The sequence below is a fragment of the Polypterus senegalus genome, unplaced genomic scaffold, assembly GCF_016835505.1.
Source record: "Polypterus senegalus isolate Bchr_013 unplaced genomic scaffold, ASM1683550v1 scaffold_2361, whole genome shotgun sequence".
Lineage (NCBI taxonomy): Eukaryota > Metazoa > Chordata > Cladistia > Polypteriformes > Polypteridae > Polypterus > Polypterus senegalus.
The window spans coordinates 42,854-65,028 of record NW_024383579.1 but is presented as its reverse complement, the minus strand read 5'-3'; the positions used below and the strand labels follow the sequence as shown (position 1 = coordinate 65,028).

The window sequence follows — 22,175 nt, the reverse complement described above, 5'->3', positions numbered from 1 at the left end:
TATATATATATATATATATATATATATATATATATATATATATATATATATATATATATATATATATATATATATATATATAAACTTTCAAGTCTGTGGTCTCAATGATGATGAATATATTGATTTGCCAAAGGTCTATACCCAGGTCTCCATTCCAGTGAACAGAGAAAGTATTCCACTACAAGAGGATATCGATAAGTGGGCATATCTTAAAGAGGTATGTCTATCTCGTATTTACTCTGAAGTTGATCTTTTAATAGGAATCAATTACCCAGAAATCTTCAAGTGGTCGAGAATCAAACCCAGCCAAGGAGGTGGACCTCACGCTATGAAGACTGCACTTGGATGGGTGTGTCAATAACAGAAATTAAGGATATGTTGCTGCAGCAGTATAACACAGATTTTCCAGAGCGCAGCTGTGAAGAAAAAGAGGAGATGTCACAGGAGGACATCAGGTTCGTGCACATAGCCTCAGAATCTACAAGTCTGGTAGGTGGCCACTATTGCTTAAATTTGCCTTTGAAGGATGAAACACTTAAAATGCTGAATAACCGTTGTATAGCTGGACAGTGTGTTATTGGTCTCAAGAGAAAACTGGGCAAAAATTCAGGTTTCCAGTAAAGATGGATATGGCACTGTCACATACCTTGTCTTGAGCAATGAAGAAGGCAAAAAGCATTGTTTATTCCTGATGGGCACATCAAGAGTTACACCATTGAAGGTCACGATTCCAAAATTGGAGCTGACAGCAGCCGTTGTGGCAGTCAAAATGGACAAAATACTAAAAGGTGAGCTTCAACTGTCCTTACAAGAATCTACATTTCAGCCTGACAGCACCACAGTGCTAAAATACATTTCAAATGAAAGTACTCAATTTAAGACCTTTGTCACATCTACTCTTAATCCATCTGATCAAGCATCCAGAGGGCTGAACAAAGAAAGCTTTCTCAAAAGCACCACATGGTCACAGGGCCCAAGTTTCTTATTGAAACCCAAACATGAAAGGACAAAAAGACCAGATCAACTGAACGATTCACTCTTTGAAGATGATCCAGAAGTTAAAACTTGTGCAGTTAACATGACAAGAATAGAGGAGGCGACCAAGCCCATCAACAAACTAATAACCCACTTTTCAGATTGGCATCGCTTGAAGAAAGCAGTGGCTTGGCTCCTCAGGTTTAAAGACAAACTGCTACACATTTCAGCTAGAAGTCAGTCAATCAAAAAATAATCCAGACGAACAAAAATCACTCATCACAAAGCACATGAAAAGATATAAACTGACCTTAAAACCAAGCCCAATTTCTCTAGAAGACTTAGTTAAAGCTGAAACAGAGCTTAAACATCTCAGTCAACAGCAAGAATTTCCAGAAGAATTAAAGTCTTTAAAGAAAAAGGCTTGTGTAAAAAAAGAACAGCCAAATCTATAAACTTGATCCGATCATACAAGATGGTATACCGAGAGTTGGAGGGAGACTCTGCAAAGCTGCCAATGCCAGAAGAAGCTAAACATCCTACAATTCTTCACAAGCATTCACATGTTGCTTCTCTCAAATTGCAGCACATTCATAAACAAATCGGACATTTTGGGCGCAACTATGTGCTCGCACAGTTACGCCAAAAATACTGGATACCTCAAGCAAACTCAGCTATCAGAAAAATCATTTCAACATGCAGAAGATACAATGCAAAAGCAGGTAAGCAAAAAATGGCACATTTGCCAGAAGATTGCCTGGTATCCAACCAACCACCATTCACTAATGTTGGAGTGGATTATTTTGGTCCCTTTCACGTCAAAAGAGGAAGAGGTCTGGTCAGGAGGTACGGAGTAATCTTCACTTGTCTAACAACCAGAGCTGCACACATAGAGATGGCACACAGCTTAGACACTGATTCTTGTACTCATACCATATGCTGATTCATGTGCCGAAGAGGACAAGTTAAAATCATGCACTGAGATAATGGAGCAAATTTTGTTGGAGCAAATCAGCAAAGCTATGATGAAGAAAGAAATCAAAATGATTTTCAATCCACCATCAGTCTATCATCAAGGAGAGACAAATCAGAAACATAAGAAAGATTCTAAACTCCATACTTAACCGACAAACATTTGATGATGAAAGTCATCAAACAGTGATGAGGGAAGTGGAATCAATTATCAATAACAGACCCCTCACAAAGACATCAGATGACCCAAAAGACTTGGAGCACTCACACCCAATAACTTGCTGTTACTGAAGACACAACCCGACATGCCTTCTGGACTCTTTTCGAGAAATGACCAGTACACTCAAAGACGCTGGAAGCAAGTCCAGTACATGGCTGATCTGTTTTGGAAAAGATGGTCTAAAGTCCATCCATCCATTTTCCAACCCGCTGAATCCGAACACAAGGTCACGGGGGTCTGCTGGAGCCAATCCCAGCCAACACAGGGCACAAGGCAGGAACCAATCCTGGGCAGGGTGCCAACCCGAAACCGGGTCTTCTAACTGCGAGGCAGCAGCTCTACCACTGCGCCACCGTGCCGCCCTGGTCTAAAGTGTATCTGCCAATACTCAAATATGCAAATACTTGTTTTAATTGAAGATGATGTTGCACCTGGCAATTCCTAGTGTGGACTGTGCTCGGCAGTTTATCCCGGCCATGTCCCCCAAGCCGCCAGATGGAGCCCTCCCTGCAGTATGGAGGTGCCCCAAAGACCAGCAGGGAGTCATGGACTATGTAATTTTTATACAAGACCCTGCTGGATACCACAGGGGCTGCAAGAGGGAGCGGCAGGGAGGACCGAAGACTTCTCTGTGCCCTATAACCCGGAAGTGCGTCAGAGGAAGAGCGACGTGCTTCCAGGGTGAGAAGAAAAGGACTTGTACCTGACTCGGAAGTGATTGAGAGTCACATGGACTGGGGATTGGGAACGCTTCCGGGTCAGGATATATGAAAGAACTGTGAGAGCTCCCAGACGGCGAGCTGAGCTGGGTGGTAGGAGGGCAATGCGTCTGGGAGAGGAGGATTGATTTATTGTTGGAGTATTGTATTTGTGATTGGTTTATTTATGAATAGTGTGGAGTGGAGGGTGCTTGGTGCATGTTATTATTATAATAAAAAGAATAATTATGGCACTTTTACCTGGTTTCTGGCGTGGTACCTGAGGGTTTGAGGGAGCAATAGCGCCCCCTACTGCTACACTAGGTAATGGGTTGAGTCATCAAGACAATGGCAGATGCCAAAGGTGCAGTCAGAAGAGCTTGTGTGCAGACAAAAACCAGCACACTGGACAGACCCGTGAATAAACTGTGCCTGCTTCAAGAAACAGTCAATGTTTGAAATAAGACGTTTTTAAATGTTTGTTTGCAGGGTTATTGCTAGTGATTTGAAAACTAACGTTAATGTAGAAATAGAGTTAGTTGGCTCAAACTGAAGTAAAGTAACTGTCTCTACTCCTGCATAGCCTATTAGGGGCCGGAAATGTAAGAGCCAATCTTAGAAAGTTAAAGCTTTAAGTTCGCATTTGTTTAATTTGAATAGAATATACATTTCTTTCATAGTCATAGACAATGGTTTAGCTTTTTACCCCCTGTAAGTTAATAAGAGATAGAACTTCTTGCTATAACTAAGATACAGTGTGATAAGTGAGTCAGTTGTTGTTTAGAACAGGTCCCAGTACTCAGGGACTTAAAAGACCCATTTTCAACTTAGAAATGGGAAAGGCATACAGTTTTCTGACCGTCGTTTTGAAATGGTTCAGAAATGTTTCAAAGTAATTTGTAACGATTAGAAATGAAAAAGGATTTATAAGCTTTGAACAGAACTTCTCTTAAACAAGGACTTTTCTGATTTTTGCTATTTAATTTTTTTCTTTTTTGTGTGAACTATTGTACTTTGAATTTTTACTAAAGCTTTTAAAAACGAAGATATTTTGTCTGTGGAATCATTTCAACGTGTCAGGCTTTTGCTGAATCCCATTTTGTATGCTAGAGCTGCTGAACTCTGGTAATTTTGGGAAAACACAGCTTCAATTATATATTATTACAATTATGCCCATCCCCTCTCCCCCCCCAGGAGCGCGCTACGTGCCAGCCACTTTGAGTCTCTGCCACTCGCTTTGTGAATGGGGGAGACTGAACACACAATATGAAGAAGTGGATGGATCAGCTGCTGGCTTGTTTTTCTTGCTGCTGAGCTGCGTGTTCGATCATTTAAAAGCCTGTAACAGCAGCTGTTCTTTTGTCTCACTGCCCTGTCTTGCAGGATGTTAAAGTGTCATCCGAGAAGATCACGTATCGACCCAAGATTTTTTTATTATAATAGACAGATATCTTATATATATAGCTACAATTCTAATGAATATCTTCCCAGGTAGTGTGTGTCTCCTGCTTAATGCAATCCCCAACTTTTCTTTGGATCTTCAGTCATCCTTCTATTCATCTTAACTTTGAATTCTGGTCTTTTGACAGGCTGTTTATATCTTGAGAGGACTGGAAGGGGTGGGATTTATGATAAATGGGGGGAAATGACATCAGTGGTGTGCTGGACTTTCTTCCTCCACTCTGAAGGGAAACAGTGAAAGGTAGCAACTGAGTGTGTCCCCTTATTATCCTTCCCTGTCTAGTATACCTCATCAGTAGCAGGGAAATGCCCCCTAGGCTTGTGTATAAAAGACGAGTACGAGAGACCCTTTATACTGCCCTTCTAAGAGCTTCTGGTGCAATATGTTGTTGGACATTCTGACACTTAAAGTCTTCTAATGGCAAATGCTCAGGCAGCTCTTGAGCCTGATTCCCTTTCCTTAATGGATATATCCTAACATTATAGTACATTTGTGACCAATGTTCCCTCTAATTTATTGTCGGTATGTGCAAGAAATTTCTCTCATGCAAGACGTTTTTTTTTTTAACCCAGTTCAAATTTGAGTACTGCAAGCCAATTTAAAATGTAAAATAAAATAACTGAAATTTGTAACATAACAAGGCACTCTCCATTCTGCCTAATACACTCCAGGGTTGGGGGTTGTTACTGAAATACAGTAGAGATAATAAAAATAAATAACACCTTACAGGTCTTGAATGTTTTAATTAAACAGAAAATCTAAATTGAAATAGACAGACATGAGGACTGTAGTTTATGCAGCTCATCAGGGCTGTTTGCCACATGCCATACAAAGCACACAAAAGATCAAAGTTGAACGCTACTTGGGTATTTGCGATGGTCAGAACAGGCCTCAAACCAAATGGATTCTTACTTGTTGTTCAAAGTGGCAGCACCTGCATCAGTTACTTTGTTGAGCAGGCGCTAAGCCATAGTGGGGTGATAATGCAGCCGCAAGTTTTACAAATAAGTGTTAAAATCCTGTCCCAATTTAATTTTTTTAATTTTTCAGTGCATTCCAAATCATATTGAATTGTTTATTTATATGTATGAAAAATTAAGCAAAGACTCTGTGCTGGCTGGGATTGGCTCCACCAGACACCCGTGACCCTGTGTTAGGACATAGCGGGATGGAAATTGACTGACTGACGGACTATTTTAAAATAAGAGATGACTATGCAGCTACAATAGTGACATAGATTATCAGCAATAACTTTCTTCAAATATGAGTCTGAGTGAATTCATCCATCATATTGACAGCCAGCCAATAGGAATATCTAAAAATCATTTGTTTCAAAACCCCTGCATAGAATTTTATAATAAATATGCCTTGTGTAAAGCACAACAGGAGAAGAGGAAACAGCGATGACAGAAGAGCGAAATAAGAAGAGGATGCCAGTAACATGCAGCCGTTTTCACCTGATCATCAACAAAGCATCTCTTAAACAACTTCGAGTGCTAGATCACAAGCTGTCTGAGACATTCATCTTTGACATCTTTAACTCTAAAGACTTATATATACATATATATATATATATATATGTTGTCACGGTTGGGTCACAGATTTGCACAGAGACACAGGAGGTTGTAGAAAACAGGAATTTTATTCAAACACTGCAAACAAACATTTGTCTCTTTTTTAAAAACTTAAACATACTCCATGACAAGTCAGAGATGACAGTCCCGCTAGGAACAGAGAATGTCAGAGAGAGATAAAAGCAAAACAATCAATTTCAAAACTGACAGGCGCTGCACAAGGCTTTTAAATAAGCGGAGTACCGCCTGAGGGCTTTATTACGCATTATAGCGCAAGTGAGAAGGGTAAGGAGCAATGTGAAGGTAGACTGTGTTTCAGGGGTTTTCCCAGGGGCGTCTGTGTCCTCTTGGGTTGCGATCACCCCTCCAGTTTACAATATATATATATCCAGAGTTTGCTATCACATTTCCTTTTAATGCTCACTCTATTAGTATTATTGCTCTTTAATAAATACTATGTTGCTTTTAATTTTCTATACTGTGTCTTCATATCTAGAGTGATTAAAATAATAAGGTAATTTTTATTAACAGCACCTGGGGCAGTCGGAGGTTTCCCATACGCTTTGTGATGCAAGGTTTATTAAGGATGAGGGTGTGAGCTCCACCCAGTAGTGGGGAACAGGACATCAAGTAAGGCATTCTTGGTTGATAAATGGCCGATAATCAGGGATGTTGATCCTTTTTATGTTTGAATATATTCCTTGAGACAAAAGTAATATTTAGGTCTGAGATATATTTAAAACATTGTATGTTGTTTGTGCCAATAATAAGTAAGTGTCTTGAAGCGCGAAGAGAGTGAAAAGTTGTGTGTGTGTTATTCATAAGGGACTTGTGTGGTTTAAAGTGCTAGAGATTAACCAGCTGTGTGTGCGCCATTCATAGGGCACTGTTGAGGTATGTGTATGCTTATATCTATGTATGTGTGTGTGTGTGTGTTAATCTTAAGGAGTGACAGTAAACCAACACAGTAATGAATCTTATGAGTGCACTTATCCATAAAGAAAACATGTAAAGTGCAAGTAGAGGAAAATACCACAATAACACAGAGCCTTCGAATGTGGCCCAGCCTGCAGACTGAACCCAGTGCTGCACTGACTCATCATTTCTCCAAGTCTGATACTGGATGCATCTCACCACCAACACATGGAGGTTCGGCTTTTAACAGTAAACAGAAAGGACCAGCACTGAGAAAGATTCCTTAGATAACTGGGAAGTGCATGACCCCTAACCTTTATATTCTCACACAGTGACATCACAGGTCACGACCTCCAGTTGTTCTTCACAGCAATGTAGCTAGAAACCACATACAAGTTAAATCCAAAAGGGAGGTACTGACAAAAAACAAAATGATATCACAATAAGAAGTGAAGTATTTTAACAAATGTAAACCCTAAATATGAATTCTCCAAATTGCCAAATCCTCCAAAACACAAAAAATAATATGAAATAGATGCTAAATTAATTCATAAAATATTAAAGAAGATCGCCTCAGTCAAGCATCAACCAGATAATTCTGCTCTGTATCTTTAAATGGTGCAGGTGTACATCAGACTGTGCACCTGGGAGCTGGGCTGAAGCACAAAAATGACAAAAAAAATGAAAAAGAAGAAGTGAGAAGAGCAGGGAGACTGCCATTTTGCATTACTTACCGTATAGAGGACGTCCAACCCAGACAGTCTGACAAGAAGTGAATACATCTTTCACGTATCTCACAGTAACCATCACAGGCCAGTATCATGTTGACTCTTTTTGAGGAGTGTTTAATAAAGTCACTCATTGTCTTCAGTGTCTTCTCTGACCAGATTGGGTTCACGTGGACCTCATTGTTCATGAGCCTCAAATATTCATTGAAGTTCCACTGGTTTCCACAGTCCATGACATATTTGTAACAGCAAGCGTGACTTAGGAAACCCTTCCTGTAAAGGATATAAAGATATTACACATGTTCTTATTTTAAAAAATAACGTCTCTGTAAAAACACCAGCACTGGTCACACTGAGCCACTGAAGTTTCTTTTATGAACTGACAACACCAGCAAGGCTTATATATTTTATTTTACAAATGGCCACATGTTCATAGAATAAAAAATTAGTTTAAATCTGCTAACTATGAAAAGTTTGAAAATACTTTTATACATATAATAATGTTTTTCTATTTATTTATTTATTGTATTTGTAAAAAGTACATAAAGAAGAAATGAAATAGGACATGCAACACTAAGGGTCTACAATGACAAACTACCAGAAGAACACAGAATGGCGCTTCTCCACTTTTAAACAAACATGTAGAGGATTTAAAAAAGAAAGACTGTAGAGATGTTACCAACATTCCACATTTCAGGACATTCCTAAACAATTTTCCAAGTGTTTCTAAGCTTTCCTTCTAAGGTTTACGTCCCACACTTGGCTACTGTTTGGAGTATTGATTAGTGTATTGGACTTTGTTCTTCTGATTTTTGCCTCTTCTGGTTTTGTCTCAGCCCAAATGTTTGACTACAGTTTTCTCTTTCCTTTGCTCCATTTCTAAATTCTCTTCTTCTCTGCTTTTACATCAGCCAGAAAATAAACTTGAACCCACCTCACAAAGAGTAAGTGTGAGATGGAGAGTGCAGAAAGATGTGAAGGCAGTGCAAGAAGAAGTCCATGATACTAGAAAGAGCAGTGAAATATTGTTTGCGACTTCAAGCATAGTGGTTTGTAGTAGGACTCTGTCTCTGGTTATTGTTATACACGTCATTTGCAATATAAAGTACTAACTGTTGAAGTTTTGAAATAAATACTTGTGCTGTCTGTGTCACCACAAACGCTATAATAAATGATCTGATCAAAGACGAGATACAGTGCTAGGAACATTTTTAATAAGTTAATATAGCTAATGTTTATTGCATAAGAAAGAAATCATAGTTATTTAAAAACAGGAAAATAGGACATTGATCAAGTAGTTGTTGATAATTATACTTAGAACTTATGAAGTTATGGGGAACAATTTTGAGATTTAGGAAGGGAAAAATGTAATACCACATACATGACTGATGCAATTAGAAACAGACAGGGTTAAAATGGATAAACTAGATCAGCTTCAAAGTTACAGTGGGACATTAAAAAGTCCAAAAGGGAGAAAATATACAGAATTTTTAGCTCATATATAATATATTTTTACAATTTATTACAAGTATATATATATATATATATATATATATATAGTGGCAATTGGCCAGGTACCTTCTACGTATGTTCCGGGGGAGCAACCATGGGCTCCTCAGTACCTCCCCCAGGACACTTGGTGGCAGCCTCTCTGGCTAACGATGCTGTCTCCGTTTCCCGCAGGGCTCCATGGGAGATGGAGTTCTCCACAGCCCTGTTGGGATCTGGGGTGGCTTCCAGGGGGCGCTGCATGGGTCCCTGAGCCGGCCTGTACAACATTACAGCCCCGCCAGGAAGTGCAATCAGAGGCAGGTGATCAAGCACCAGGAGCACTTCTGGGTGGGCTATAAAAAGGGCCAACAACCACCACTCAGGAGCCAGAATCAGGAGGAGGAGGAGGAGGTTGCCAGGGAGGAGTGGTGTTGCCAAACTGGAGTGTGTTTACTTCAGTATTTAGTGTTTTTGGGACTGTGTTATGCCTGTGGGGTTCAGGGGGAAGACGTGCCCCACAGGTGAAGAAAAAATAAAGTCTGTGTTATATTTTACACGTGCCTCAGTGTGAGCCTTTTATCAAATTACTGTATATATATATATATATATATATATATATATATATATATATATATTGTGGTGTATGGCCGGCCGTTTATCCCGGCCAATACCCCCATGCCGTCAGGTGGAGCCCTCCCTGCAGTATGGAGGTCCCCCGAAGACCAGCAGGGCATCATGGACATTGTAGTTTTTATATGCAGCCCTGCTGGATGCCATGGGCGCTGCTAGGGGACGCTGCAGGGGGAAACAACAGTTATTTACCCTACGCCACAGAAGTACGTCTGAGTCACATGGACAAGGGGAATGACATGCTTCTGGGGTGAAGAAAAGGACTTTTTACCTGACCCGGAAGTGATACAAGATCACATGGACTGGGGATTGGGAACACTTCCGGGTCAGGGAATATAAAAGGATTGTGGGAGCTCCCAGACGGCGAGCTGAGCTGGGTGGAAGGGTGGCAACGCGTCTTAGAGTTGGAGGATTGTATTATTGTATTTGTTATTGATTATTGTATGAGTATAGTGGAGGAGAGGGTGCTTTGTGCACTGTGGCAATTTAATAAAGTCATCATTTGGACTTTTATCTGGTGTCTGGAGTCATGGACAGGGGTTCAAGGGAGCGATAGCGGGCCCAATCTGTCACAATATACAGTATGTACACATCTGGGGACAGTTAACAGGTTCAAATACTGATATTTGTCAGCTAAACCAGGGGTTGACAGTCTCACTTAATCCTCTACCCTCTTGTTTATCTGCAGTTCACCCAAAGACCCAGCCTCTTGATGACATCAGCACCAGTCCACCCACTGTTGATGTCACTTCTGGTCAACACTGATGATGGCAGTTCCCATACCCAGAATCCATCATACCACCATATCAGTTCCTGTTCCAGCCATCTTGACTCCACCTCTTCCTTCTCTCCACCATATTTAAGGCTCAGTTGTTAATTTGTTAGCCAGTTCCATTTTGAACTCCACCTGTAAAGACGTGTTTTCTTTATTTTTGCATATTTTGCAGTATACAGGGTGGCCATCCCCAAACCTTTTTCAGTCTGATGTGTGCTTTTTACCACTATATATATATGAGTGGTTGTCTGTGTCTGTGTGTGTATGAAGTAATAACAGGATGAATTAGTAAACAGAAGGAATAGGACTGAATGTAACTCAAAGGTTAAACTAAGTGTAACTTAAACTCAAAAGTGCAAGAGGTCTTTGTCTCGTCTTAGATCGCAGCAGAGAAAAGAGGCCATTGTTGGGCTGGCTGACATCACTGATAGTTTTCTTTGCTCTGGTCCAACATCACTTGGTGTAGATGTCCTGGAAGATAAAGAGTGCACACCCAATGATGCCTTCAGATGACCACACCACTCTACGGAGAGCCTTGTTTTCCTGTTGTGTGCTCCTCCCAAACCAGGAGGTAATGCTTCCTGTCAGAAAACTTTCAATGGTGCATGTGTAGAAGTTCTTTAGTAATTGGTAGGACTGCCTGAAATCTCTGAAATGTCTGAGGTGGCCTTCTTTACCAGGATGTTGTTGTGTTTGGACAGGGTTAGGTCCTCTGTGATGTGAACACTGACAGATTTGAAACTGTCCATCCTTTCCACCTGAGCTCTGTTAACACTGACAGGGTGGTAGTGCCTCTGTTGTTGCTTCCACAATCATCTCCTTTATCTTGCTAACATTCAAAAGAAGACTGTTCTCCCGACACGAGTGTGACAGACTCTCCTACTCATTGTTATCAGAGGTCAGGACTACCTCAGCTGTGCCATCAACAAACTTGACAATGATGTTAGAGTCAGGAACAGCCATACAGTCACAAGTATTGATGGAGTTCAGCAGTGGACATTATTGTCTCATAAAACAATGCAGATGGTTAGGTAAAACATGAAACACCATGACTTTGTCCTTAAGTTTATTATTTTTACAGACCACTCCTTTAAGACAGAGAAATAAAGATGTGAAGAAAAGTAAAAAGGTTAAGAAAGTACAAGGTATGTTTATTTTTCATCAAGTGACTCCTGATGAATGTGTCATGACAAATTCCATGAGATGGGAGGTCATAAATGAAGACCATCTCTTAGAAATATGAGCCAAGATGAAAACAGAAGTAAACTAACAAGATTTTACTTTGCATTACGGAAAGACTGACTGACTATGAAACCGTCACACTTCACATTGAGCTCTTCACAGACGGAAGGGTCTCTTTGACTTTTTGTTTTGCATTTTCTTGGTGCTGTAAAAATATGGAAAAGCCTCTGGACAGAAAATAAATGAAGAAAAGTGTAGAAAAGGGCAGAGTCAAGTTAAATTTAATTTATTTAAAGTGGGAGGATAAAAGTGTTGGCTTAGACTTATTCATGAATAAACTTAATAAGATTAAAAGAATGGCTATGGCATACAACTCAAAAGAAATGAAGATGATAAAGAAGACACAGGGGAACTGAAACAGCTTTGTATGTTTGTAACATCTCCAACAAGAGTGAAGAGACAGAACTGAGATTACAAGGGACAGAAGGAAAAAAGAAAAAAAAATGAGTGCAGAGCATGCCGGTTTTAAATGAAAATAACACCAGGGTGGTGGAGGGGAACAAAAGATGAGAATATGAGAATGAAAAAGACATCGATAACAAAAAGACACACACAGTGTGACACGAAACAACAGATCTGCTCAGTCACCGTATACAGTATCTACCACCATTTCAAATGAGTTCTGCCTCCATCTTAGTGCTCAGTAATTAAAACGTACCTTACAGCCTCCTCAAGACTGAGGATTATGAGTTGCTCAAGACTTTGTAAAGCCTCTTTGTGCTGTGGGGTTACGACCTCATTCTGTAGACATTGTCTTATAAATCTGAAGTTAATTCTATCAATCCAGTCCAACTCTGTTGAGATCACATCGTTTGGAAAAGGAGCAAACAAAGAGATGAGGTGCGGGAGGCTGCTGTCTCCTTTCTCAGCTTCATATTGTTGAAATAAGCGACATAAACTCCAAAATGTAAAGTCATTCCAACCACCTGAAAAACTGGAAAGAAACAGAAATGATTAGAAATCCACGGAATTCAGAAGGCAGGATGTATGCTGTGATGTTTGTGAACAAATTTGTATTAAAAAGAATGAAGCAAGAAAAGAAAGAGTAAAAAAAAAACCAAAAAACAGTGTTTCTGAAAATGACAATAAAATATAAAAAAAACAAGAATAAAATCCGCCTCTGCAACAGCACAGTGTCCATCTAACTGACCTCCTCACATCAAATCAACCCTTACTTGCACCTCAGCCTGTCCAGGAGCTCAGTGATGCCCAGGTCCAGATCTGGGAGGAGATCCCCCAGGACACCAACTGTCATCTCATTAGGATGTTGTCAGGTATGCATACAAGCGCATGGGGGCCATACAAACTACTGAGTACCATGTTAGTTGCTGCAATTAACATTTGGCAAAATGGACTAGCCTGTCTGCCACTTTTTGACACATATTTTTAGGAAGTCACTGTGCACTGGAGAGATTCCAAAGGACTGGAAAATGGCAAATATCAACCCATTATATAAAAAGGGTGACAGGGCAGATCAGAGCAACTATAGGCCAGTAAGCTTAACATGAAACATCACAGGAAAATTAATGGAAGGAATTATTAAGGAGAAGATTGAGCAACACATGGCAAGGACAGGAGTTATTCTGAACAGTCAGCATGGGGTCAGAAGAGGGAGGTCGTGTTTTACTAACCGGCTGGAATTCTATGAGGAGGCAACAAAAGGATACGACCAGAGAGGAGCAGATGAGATTATTTATCTGGACTTTCAGAAAGCATTTGATAAGGTGCCACATGAGAGGTTGGGCATCAAGTTAAAAGAAGTGGGAGTTCAGGGTGATGTTTTTAGATGGGTGCAGAATTGGCTCAGACACAGGAAGCAGAGGGTGATGGTGTGAGGAACCTCATCAGAACTGGACGATGTTAAGAGTGGTGACCAGCAGGGGGCAGTGCTGGGGCCGCTGCTATTTTTAATATATATAAATGATTTAGATAGGAATATAAGTAACAAGCTGGTGAAGTTGGCAGATGATACCAAGATAGGTGGATTAGCAGATAATTTGGAATCCGTTATATCATCACAGAAGGACTTGGATAGCATACAGGCTTGGGCAGATTTGTGGATGATGAAATTTAATGTCAGTAAATGTAAAGTATTACACATAGGAAGTAAAAATATTAGGTTTGAATACACAATGGGCGGTCGGAAAATCGAGAGTACACCTTATGAGAAGGATTTAGGAGTCATAGTGGACTCTAAGCTATCAACTTCCCAACAGTGTTCAGAAGCCATTAAGAAGGCTAACAGAATGTCAGGTTATATAGCGCCTTGATGTGTGGAGTACAAGTCCAAGGAGGTTCTGCTCAGCTTTATAACACACTGGTGAGGCCTCATCTGGAGTTCTGGGTGCAGTTTTGGTCTCCAGGCTACAAAAAGGACATAGCAGCACTTGAAAAGGTCCAGAGAAGAGCGACTAGGCTGATTCAGGGCTACAGGGGTTGAATTATGAGGAAAGATTAAAAGAGCTGAGCCTTTACAGTTTAAACAAAAGAAGATTAAGAGGTGACATGATTGAAGTGTTTAAAATTATGAAGGGAATTAGTCCAGTGGATCGAGACTTGGATTTTAAAATGAGTTCATCAAGAACACGGGGACACAGTTGGAAACTTGTGAAGGGTGAATTTCATACAAACATTAGGAAGTTTTTCTTTACACAAAGAACGATAGACACTTGGAATAAGAGACCAAGTAGTGTGGTAGACAGTAAGACGTTAGGGACTTTCAAAACTCGACTTGATGTTTTCTTAGAGGAAACAAGTGGATAGGACTGGCGAGCTTTGTTGGGCTGAATGGCCTGTTCTCGTCTAGATTGTTCTAATGTTGTTCATTTTTTCCCTTTGATTTTTGGGGTGTCTTTGAATTCAGCCCCCTGTAGGTTGATGATTTTCATTTCCATCAAACAATGTGCCTTCCTTTTGTTCCTAACACATTACCATATCAGTCCATAGCAGTAAAGATATTCAGCAGGATTTTTTTCCCTTTTGACATCTGAGGTGTTTTCAAAGTATTCCTTTAATTTTTTGAGCAGTTTATAATTTTATTTCTTCAGAAGTTTTTTTAAAAGTACAGATAGCATAACACCCTGCATTAGGAAGATATTGTGTGCTTGTCAGAAAGTGCAGTATGAATGCTCAGCAGTGTGACAGTTTCTTTACAGGGAGACAGCAGGTCAGCACAAGAGTGATGGACGTCCACTTTGAAAACATAAAGTCCTTTAAAGTCAAAGAGATCCTCTCAATGCAAGACTTTATTGAGCAGAAATTTAAGAAGTTGGCCTTACTCTATAGAGCCTGGCAGTGGTGACAGATGAGCAGAGCAGACAAAACTCAACACACAACCTTGGTAAGCTGAGGCTGATTTTTCATTATTTATGTCACTGCTATTATTATTATCTACATATGAAGGAATTGCACAGCTTACTCATGTACTCTCACATCTCTGGCTCTGAAACTGGGTCTCAATAAACAACTCATGCTGTGACACAGGCAACTTGACACATGAATTGGACCATCTGGGGATGCTGGGGCCAAAATTGGGCTTCAATTCCTTCTTACAATGAGCAGTGATGCAGTGACGTGCCTGACCTTACAGGATATGTATGTCCACATGCCCTGTATGTATGTCCCCACATAGCACTGACAGTGGCAAGGCCACCAGCAGGCTACATTTCTTGCATGTTAACTATGGCAAAACTATCGTGCTGCAGGTCTGACATGAAAACAACTTCATCAACTGAAGAACCTTTCAATAATCTCGACAGAGTGACTAGAAATGTTTGTTTTCATCAGAGGTCTATGCACCACCTCAGGGTGGTGGACGCTCACAGTGGACAATAACAGAGGATTTTGTCTAAAGTCACAGTCCAAGGGTTTACTTTCAGTTTACTGTGAATGTGCCTTTGATCTTCAACATAAGAATTTAAAAATCATCAAATGAGAGTAGGCCCATTTAGTCTATTAAATACACCAGTTCACATACACAAAAACTTTCTAAAATCTTCACTTTGTCAAGATAATGTGCAACATCCATCCATCATCCAGCCCGCTATAATCAAACTACAAGGTCACGGGGTCTGCTGGAGCAAATCCCAGTCACCACAGGACGCAAGGCAGGAAACAAACCCTGGGCAGGGCGCCAGCCCACCTCAGGGCACACACACACCCACACACCAAGCACACACTAGGGACCATTTTGAATCGCCAATGCCCCTAACCTGCATGTCTTTGGACTGGGAGGAAACCGGAGCACCCAGAGGAAACCCACGCAGGCAGGACCTGGGAAGCGAACCTGGGTCACCTAACTGCAAGGCAGCAGCGCTGACCACTGCGCCGCCCTAATGTGCAACATATAGTATTTAATTCTGATTACTCGCCCCTTGTGCTAGCAGTGCTACTCGCTCCATTTTCTTGTAACCATTCAGGAGTTCAGTCAGCTTCTGGTCATTTTTCATTTCTAATTTCCCCGCTCCCTCCTCTCTTCCCCCTCATGTGCTCATACATCCTACAGTTAGCACTAAATATTTTGACCTGTATGAACAACAGAACCTGTTTATATTCTGTTATTTCTTCTTTTGAATTCTTGTTTGCTCTTACTCTGATTTTGTTTTTTTCTAAATTTTGAGATGTGTTTGCCTTGCACATTATGAAGTTCAGCATTAAACTGATCCCACTGCTCGTCAACAGTTTCTGCACTTTGCGTCGTTTCTCTCTTTAAGACTTTAAAACATCCCCTCTAAATTCGCCCTATTGTGTAGTCAACGCTGTGAAATGTATTTTACTCAGATTATTAGACCCTAATGATTCAATCACCTCTACTCACTCCCATTTGTCCACAGAATGACAGGCAGCTCTTCTCACTGGTCTGTTACAAACCAGTCACTGATTATGGAAAAGAATTTCTGATTTATGTTCTGTGTCAACACCTCAGGTAGCGTGGCCCAAAATCAAAAGGCAGGCTTACACTCTGTAGAGATTCCAAAGTGGGATAAGGCCCTTAAAGTCACAAATATCAAACAGAAAGAAGGAAAAATATTACAAAATAAAAAAAAACCTAACCAAAGGAAACAGACTTCCTGAATACTTCAGAATAACAAACAAAAACAGAACTGAAATATCAAATTACCACAAATATTCAGACCTCAGTACTTTGTTGAAGTCCCTTTGGCAGCCATTCCAGCCTGAAGTCTTCTTAGGTCTGGCATGATAAACTTGCACGCCTGGACTTGGGGATTTTCTGCCATTCTTCTATGCAGATTCCCTCACGCTCTTCAGTTGGGTGGAAACCATTGTGAGGGATGGCCGACAGTTCAACGGGATGCCCCAAGAGTGGAAGGTTGGGGAAAGGTAACTAATTTGAGACTCTGTTTCCCCTAAGATGACAGAGTACAGTATAATGGTGCCCTGGACTCCAGCAGGGCATTATGGACTTTGGAGTTCGGTATTACAACCCTGCTGGGTGCCTTTGGCACCACCTGGGGATGCTGCAGAAACTTATAAGGACCTCTATTTTCTATATAGCCCAGAAGTACAATCAGATCATGAGGATGGAAGCCCTGAAGTACTTCCGGGCTGAAGAAGAAACTTGAGTTTCCCATCTGACCCGGAAGTGCAAACAAGTCATGTGATCGGAAGAACGGAATCACTTCCGGGTCAAGAACTATTTAAAGGACTATTAGGAAACCAGCAGGTGAGCCAGGAGTCGGGAGGTGTAGGACAGAGCTTGCTGGGAGGTGTTGTGGAGAAAGAGAGAATTTACAATATTATTGTACTTGGTGTTTCTCTTGCCTGTTTATTTGTGGCTGTGGTGTTTGTGGGCACTTCATAGAAGGAAAAAAAGAAATTAAACAACTTTTTGGTATTTTTAACCTTTGTCCGGCGTCTGTCTGTTGGGGTTAAAGGGGCGAGGGTGACCCCTAGTGTCCACACATTTACACCATCAATGGATGGGTATTTTCAGGTGTCTCCAGAGATGTTCAATTGGGTTCAAGTCTGGGCTTTGTTCTAAGGGTCATTGACCTGCTGGATGGTGAACCCTCAGCCCACTCTAAAGTCCAGAGTGCTCTGAGCAGGTTTTCATTAAGGATATCTCTGTACTTTGCTCCTTTCAGGTTTCCTTCAACCCTAACTAACTTCCCTATTTATGCCTTTGAAAGTACCCCCAAATCATGATGCTGCCACCACTTTGCTCAACCACTGGAATGGTATTGCACAGCTGATGAGCAGCACCTGGTTTCCTCCAGATGTAACACTTACAATTGAAGCCAAACAGCACCTTGGTTTTATCAGATCAGACAATCTTACTTTTCACAGTATGAGAGTCTTTTATTTGGCTTTTTGTGTCCTTGTGTCTTTTAATGAGGAGAGGCTTCTCTCTGGCCATTCTATCAAATTGGTGGAGTGTTGCAGTGATGGTTGACATTCAGGAGGTTTCTGCCATCTCCACACAATTCTCTGGAGATGAGCCACAGTGACTACCGAGTTCTTGGTCATCTGTCTTACTGAATCCCATCTCCTTCATTTGCTCACTTTGGTAAGAGAATCAGGGTGGTCCCAAACTCATTCCATTTAAGAATTATGGAGGCCACTGTGCCTTTGGGATCTTCCAGTGCTGCAGCCTTCTTCAGATCTGCACTTTAACACAATCCTGTCCCTAATCTCTGTAGGCAGTTACTTTGACTTCATGGTTTGGATTTTGCTCACCTGTAGACCCCTTATAGACAGGTGTGTGCCTTTCCTGCTCATGTCCAGTCAAATGACTTGACCACAAGTGGGCTCCAAACAAGGAGTAGAAACATCTCAATGATGATCAATAGAACATGAAGCGTCTGAGCCACATTGCAAGTGTCATAGAACAGGGACTGAATACTTGTGTCCATGTGATACTTCAGTTTGTCATTTTTAATAAATTGACAATAATTTCCAAAATCTGATTTTCACTTTGTGATTTTGGGGTGTTAAGTGTAACTTGCCCCTCCTCGAACCGTCACCTTATCGTGGTGGAGGGGTTTGCATGTCCCAATGATCCTAGGAGCTCTGTTGTCCGGGGCTTTATGCCCCTAGTAGGGCCACCCAAGGCAAACTGGTCCTAGGTGAGGGATGAGACAAAGTGCGGTTCAACAGACTTTCTATGATGAATAAAAAATTTGGATGCCGTTTTCCCTCGCCCGGATGTGGGTCACCGGGGCCCCCCTCTGGAGGCAGGCCTGGAGGTGGGGCTCCATGGCGAGCTCCTGGTTGCCAGGCCTGCACCCATGGGGCTCAGCCAGGCACAGCCCAAAGAGACAACATGGGTCCCCATTCCCATGGGCTCACCACCTATGGGAGGGGCAAAGGAGGTCGGGTGCAGTGTGAGTTGGGTGGTGACTGAAGGCGAGGACCTTGGCGGTCCGATCCTCAGCTACAGAAGCTGGCTCTTGAGATGTGGAATGTCACCTCTATGAAGGGGAAGGAGCCTGAGCTGGTGCGCGAGGTTGAGAGTTTCCAGCTAGATATAGTTGGGTTCACCTCGACGCACAGCTTGGACACTGGAACCAATCTCCTTGAGAGGGGCTGGACTCTCTACAACTCTGGAGTTGTCCCCTGTGAGAAACGCAGAGCGGGTGTGGGCATACTTATTGCCCCCAACTTGGAGCCTGCTTATTGTGGTTTACCCCGGTGGACGAGAGGGTAACCTCCCTCCGCCTTCGGGTGGGGGGACGGGTTTTAATTGTTGTTTGTGCGTATGGGCCAAACAGCATTTTGGAGTACCCACCCTTTTTGGAGTCACTGGAGGGGGTGCTAGAGGGCATACCATCTTGGGAGTCCCTCGTACTGCTGGGAGACTTCAATGCTCGCATGGGCAATGACAGTGAGACCTGGAAGAGAAATGGCCCCCCACGATCTGAACCTGAGTGGTGTTTTGTTATTGGACTCCTGTGCTCAGAAGTTTGTTCATAACGAACACCATGTTCAAGCATAAGGGTGTTCATATGTGCACTTGGCACCAGTACACCATAGGCCTCAGTTCAATGATCGACTTTGTGGTCGTGTCGGCCACATGTCTTGGACACTCGGATGAAGAGAGGGGCTGAGCTGTCAACTGATCACCACAAGGTGGTGAGTAGGCTTCGATGGTGGGGGAAGATGCCAGTCGGGTCTGGTAGGCCCAAACGTGTTGTGAGGGTCTGCTGGGAACATCTGGCAGAGTCCCCTGTCAGAAGTAGCTTCAACTCCCACCTCCGGCAGAACTTCAACCACGTCCCGAGAGAGGTGGGGGACATTGAGTCAGAATGGGCCATGTTCCGTGCCTCTACTGTTGAGGTGGCAATCCCCGAACCCATTAGTGGACACCGGGCGGTGAGGGATGCTGTCAAGCGGAAGAAGGAGTCCTATAGGACCTTTTTGTCCTGTGGGTCTCTGGAGGCAGCCGGCAGCTCAAGCTGCTGCCCCCGCGACCTGACCTCAGATAAGCGGAAGAGGATAGATGGATGGATGAAGTGTAACTTGATGTGGGAAAAACAAATTTAAATGATTTTAGCACAAGTCTTCAACATAACAGAATATGTAAAAAAGGGTCCACAGACTTTATGAAGGTGCTGTATTTACAAAATTATACATAAATGACAACTGAGCTGATGCCCATCACTAGAACACCTGCAGTTCAACTTCTTTGTCATGTTACCACGTGTACCGGTGGTCTTTCGCACACCCTCAGTCTCACGTCTCTCTCAGTTTCAGATCTCCTCAGTAACATTTGACTTGTTTCCGTTCTAAGGGGACTCAAATCCCTTTCTATACAAATGGTCCAGCTATTTGATCACAATGGACTTTTTCAGTAGTGTGTATCCATTTATTTTTGCTGATCTCCATCACTGGGAATCCAAATTTTTGTTAATGCTAATATTTTTATTTACCACCACATGCAGATCCAGCTACCGGCACAGGCAGCAATTGAACAGCTGATGTCCTCAACGTCCAATCCAGGGCCTTAGGCAGGACACCACACCAACTGCTTCATTTTATTATGTCTGGCATCAAAACCTGACAGTTTTAGTCTCTTATTGATTTTCAATTTGTATTTTGCTTGCTTGTGCATCATTTGAACATATTTTTTGTCCTTATAATTATTTATTCATGAACAATATTGTCTTATAGGGTACCTGAACTATTAAACTGACTATTCCTATGTTCCTATTTAACTTTAAATTTACTACATTTATTTTTGATGTTTTCTGCACAAAATCATATGTGCTTGTGATGGCAGCAGTCTGACTGTTTGTCCCTGTGCGTCATAAGTTTGGCCATTGATATCAGCCACCTGATGGTGAAGGATCACATGATCAGCAGAATGCTGTGGTTATGCGGTGGGTTTCATTGTAAGACCACTGCCAGACTTTTAATTTCTTTCAATTCTTATTCTGTCCTGCATTGTCAGCTTTTTCTCCTTCACCATTTTGTTGTCATCAAGGTAGAAGATCTTTAGAGACAGTCGCTACCCAGCATGCCCTGTGACCCCAGCCTGACTGAACACACTGAATTGATTTACTTCTCCTGTGCAAGTTTCATGAGTCCAAACCCACTTTACAGAGTGAACGGTTTGTGTTGTGCTGTGATGGATCTTTTGACTGGAGAGCCCACAACACAAAGTGACTCCTTTGTTTGGGGACAAATCGTGTTTGAAACTTATTTCCATCATTCTGAATTGTCATTTTACTAAATTACTGTGTTTTAATTACTTGGGAGTGAGCAGAATAACACAAAAATACTTCACGTTACTCACTGAACGGAAGCCATCTTCTCCAGGCATTCTGAAACAAAACAGATGAAAGTTTCATGCGAGTCACGACTGAATACTGAATCCAATATGACGTCAACCTTCTCTACGGACTGTTTCATCAAGCGTCCCAGTGTCCTCAGTGTCTCGCTATACCAGTGTAAGGACACGTAGACCTCAAATTCCATCATCTCCAAAAAGTTATTTTGATCTCCACTTTCCAGTACACGTTGACAGCAGTTAGATTTCTTCTTCCTGTAACATTCATGAAACACAATGTTACAATGTCAACAGAATAATTCACTTCTAAATCATATAAAGAAGAAGACCTTTGTATTTGACTGAACTGGAGGCTAACAAACAAACATCCTGTGTTGTATAAAGGGTGACTGGGCTGATCCCAGTAACTGTAGCCCAGTAAGCCTCATGTTCATCACAGGTGAATTAATGGAAGGAATCATTGCAGAGAAGATCGAGCAGCAGATGTGAAGAGCAGGAGTGTTAGCAAATACTAAACGTTGGGTTCAAATGAGGGAGGTCATGTTTCACTAATATGCTGGAATTCAATAAAGAACCAACAAAAGGCTACAATCAGAGCAGTGCATATATGATAGATTAATAGATTTTCAGAAAGCCTTTGATAAGGTCTACCATGAGAGACTAGTAGTTAAAGGAAACACATAGGAATTCAGGGTGCTGTGAGTAGATGGGTTCCAAGTTGGCTCAAACGCAGAAAGTAAAGGGT

The 22,175-nt window shown here is 41.7% G+C and overlaps 1 protein-coding gene across 1 annotated transcript in view; it reads right to left on the bottom strand.

Annotated features, from left to right (window-relative positions):
- Positions 1 to 21,627, bottom strand: part of LOC120521528 — a 76,415-nt gene extending 54,788 nt beyond the window's left edge. Inside the window, exons 1-3 of the mRNA XM_039743095.1 lie at positions 21,437 to 21,627; positions 12,341 to 12,616; positions 7,551 to 7,817 (exon numbers count right to left, since the gene is read on the bottom strand). Coding sequence (XP_039599029.1) covers positions 7,551 to 7,817; positions 12,341 to 12,616; positions 21,437 to 21,621 — 728 coding nt within the window. The 5' untranslated portion in view covers positions 21,622 to 21,627. The remainder of the gene's footprint in view (positions 1 to 7,550; positions 7,818 to 12,340; positions 12,617 to 21,436) is intronic.
- Positions 21,628 to 22,175: the final 548 nt, after the last annotated feature.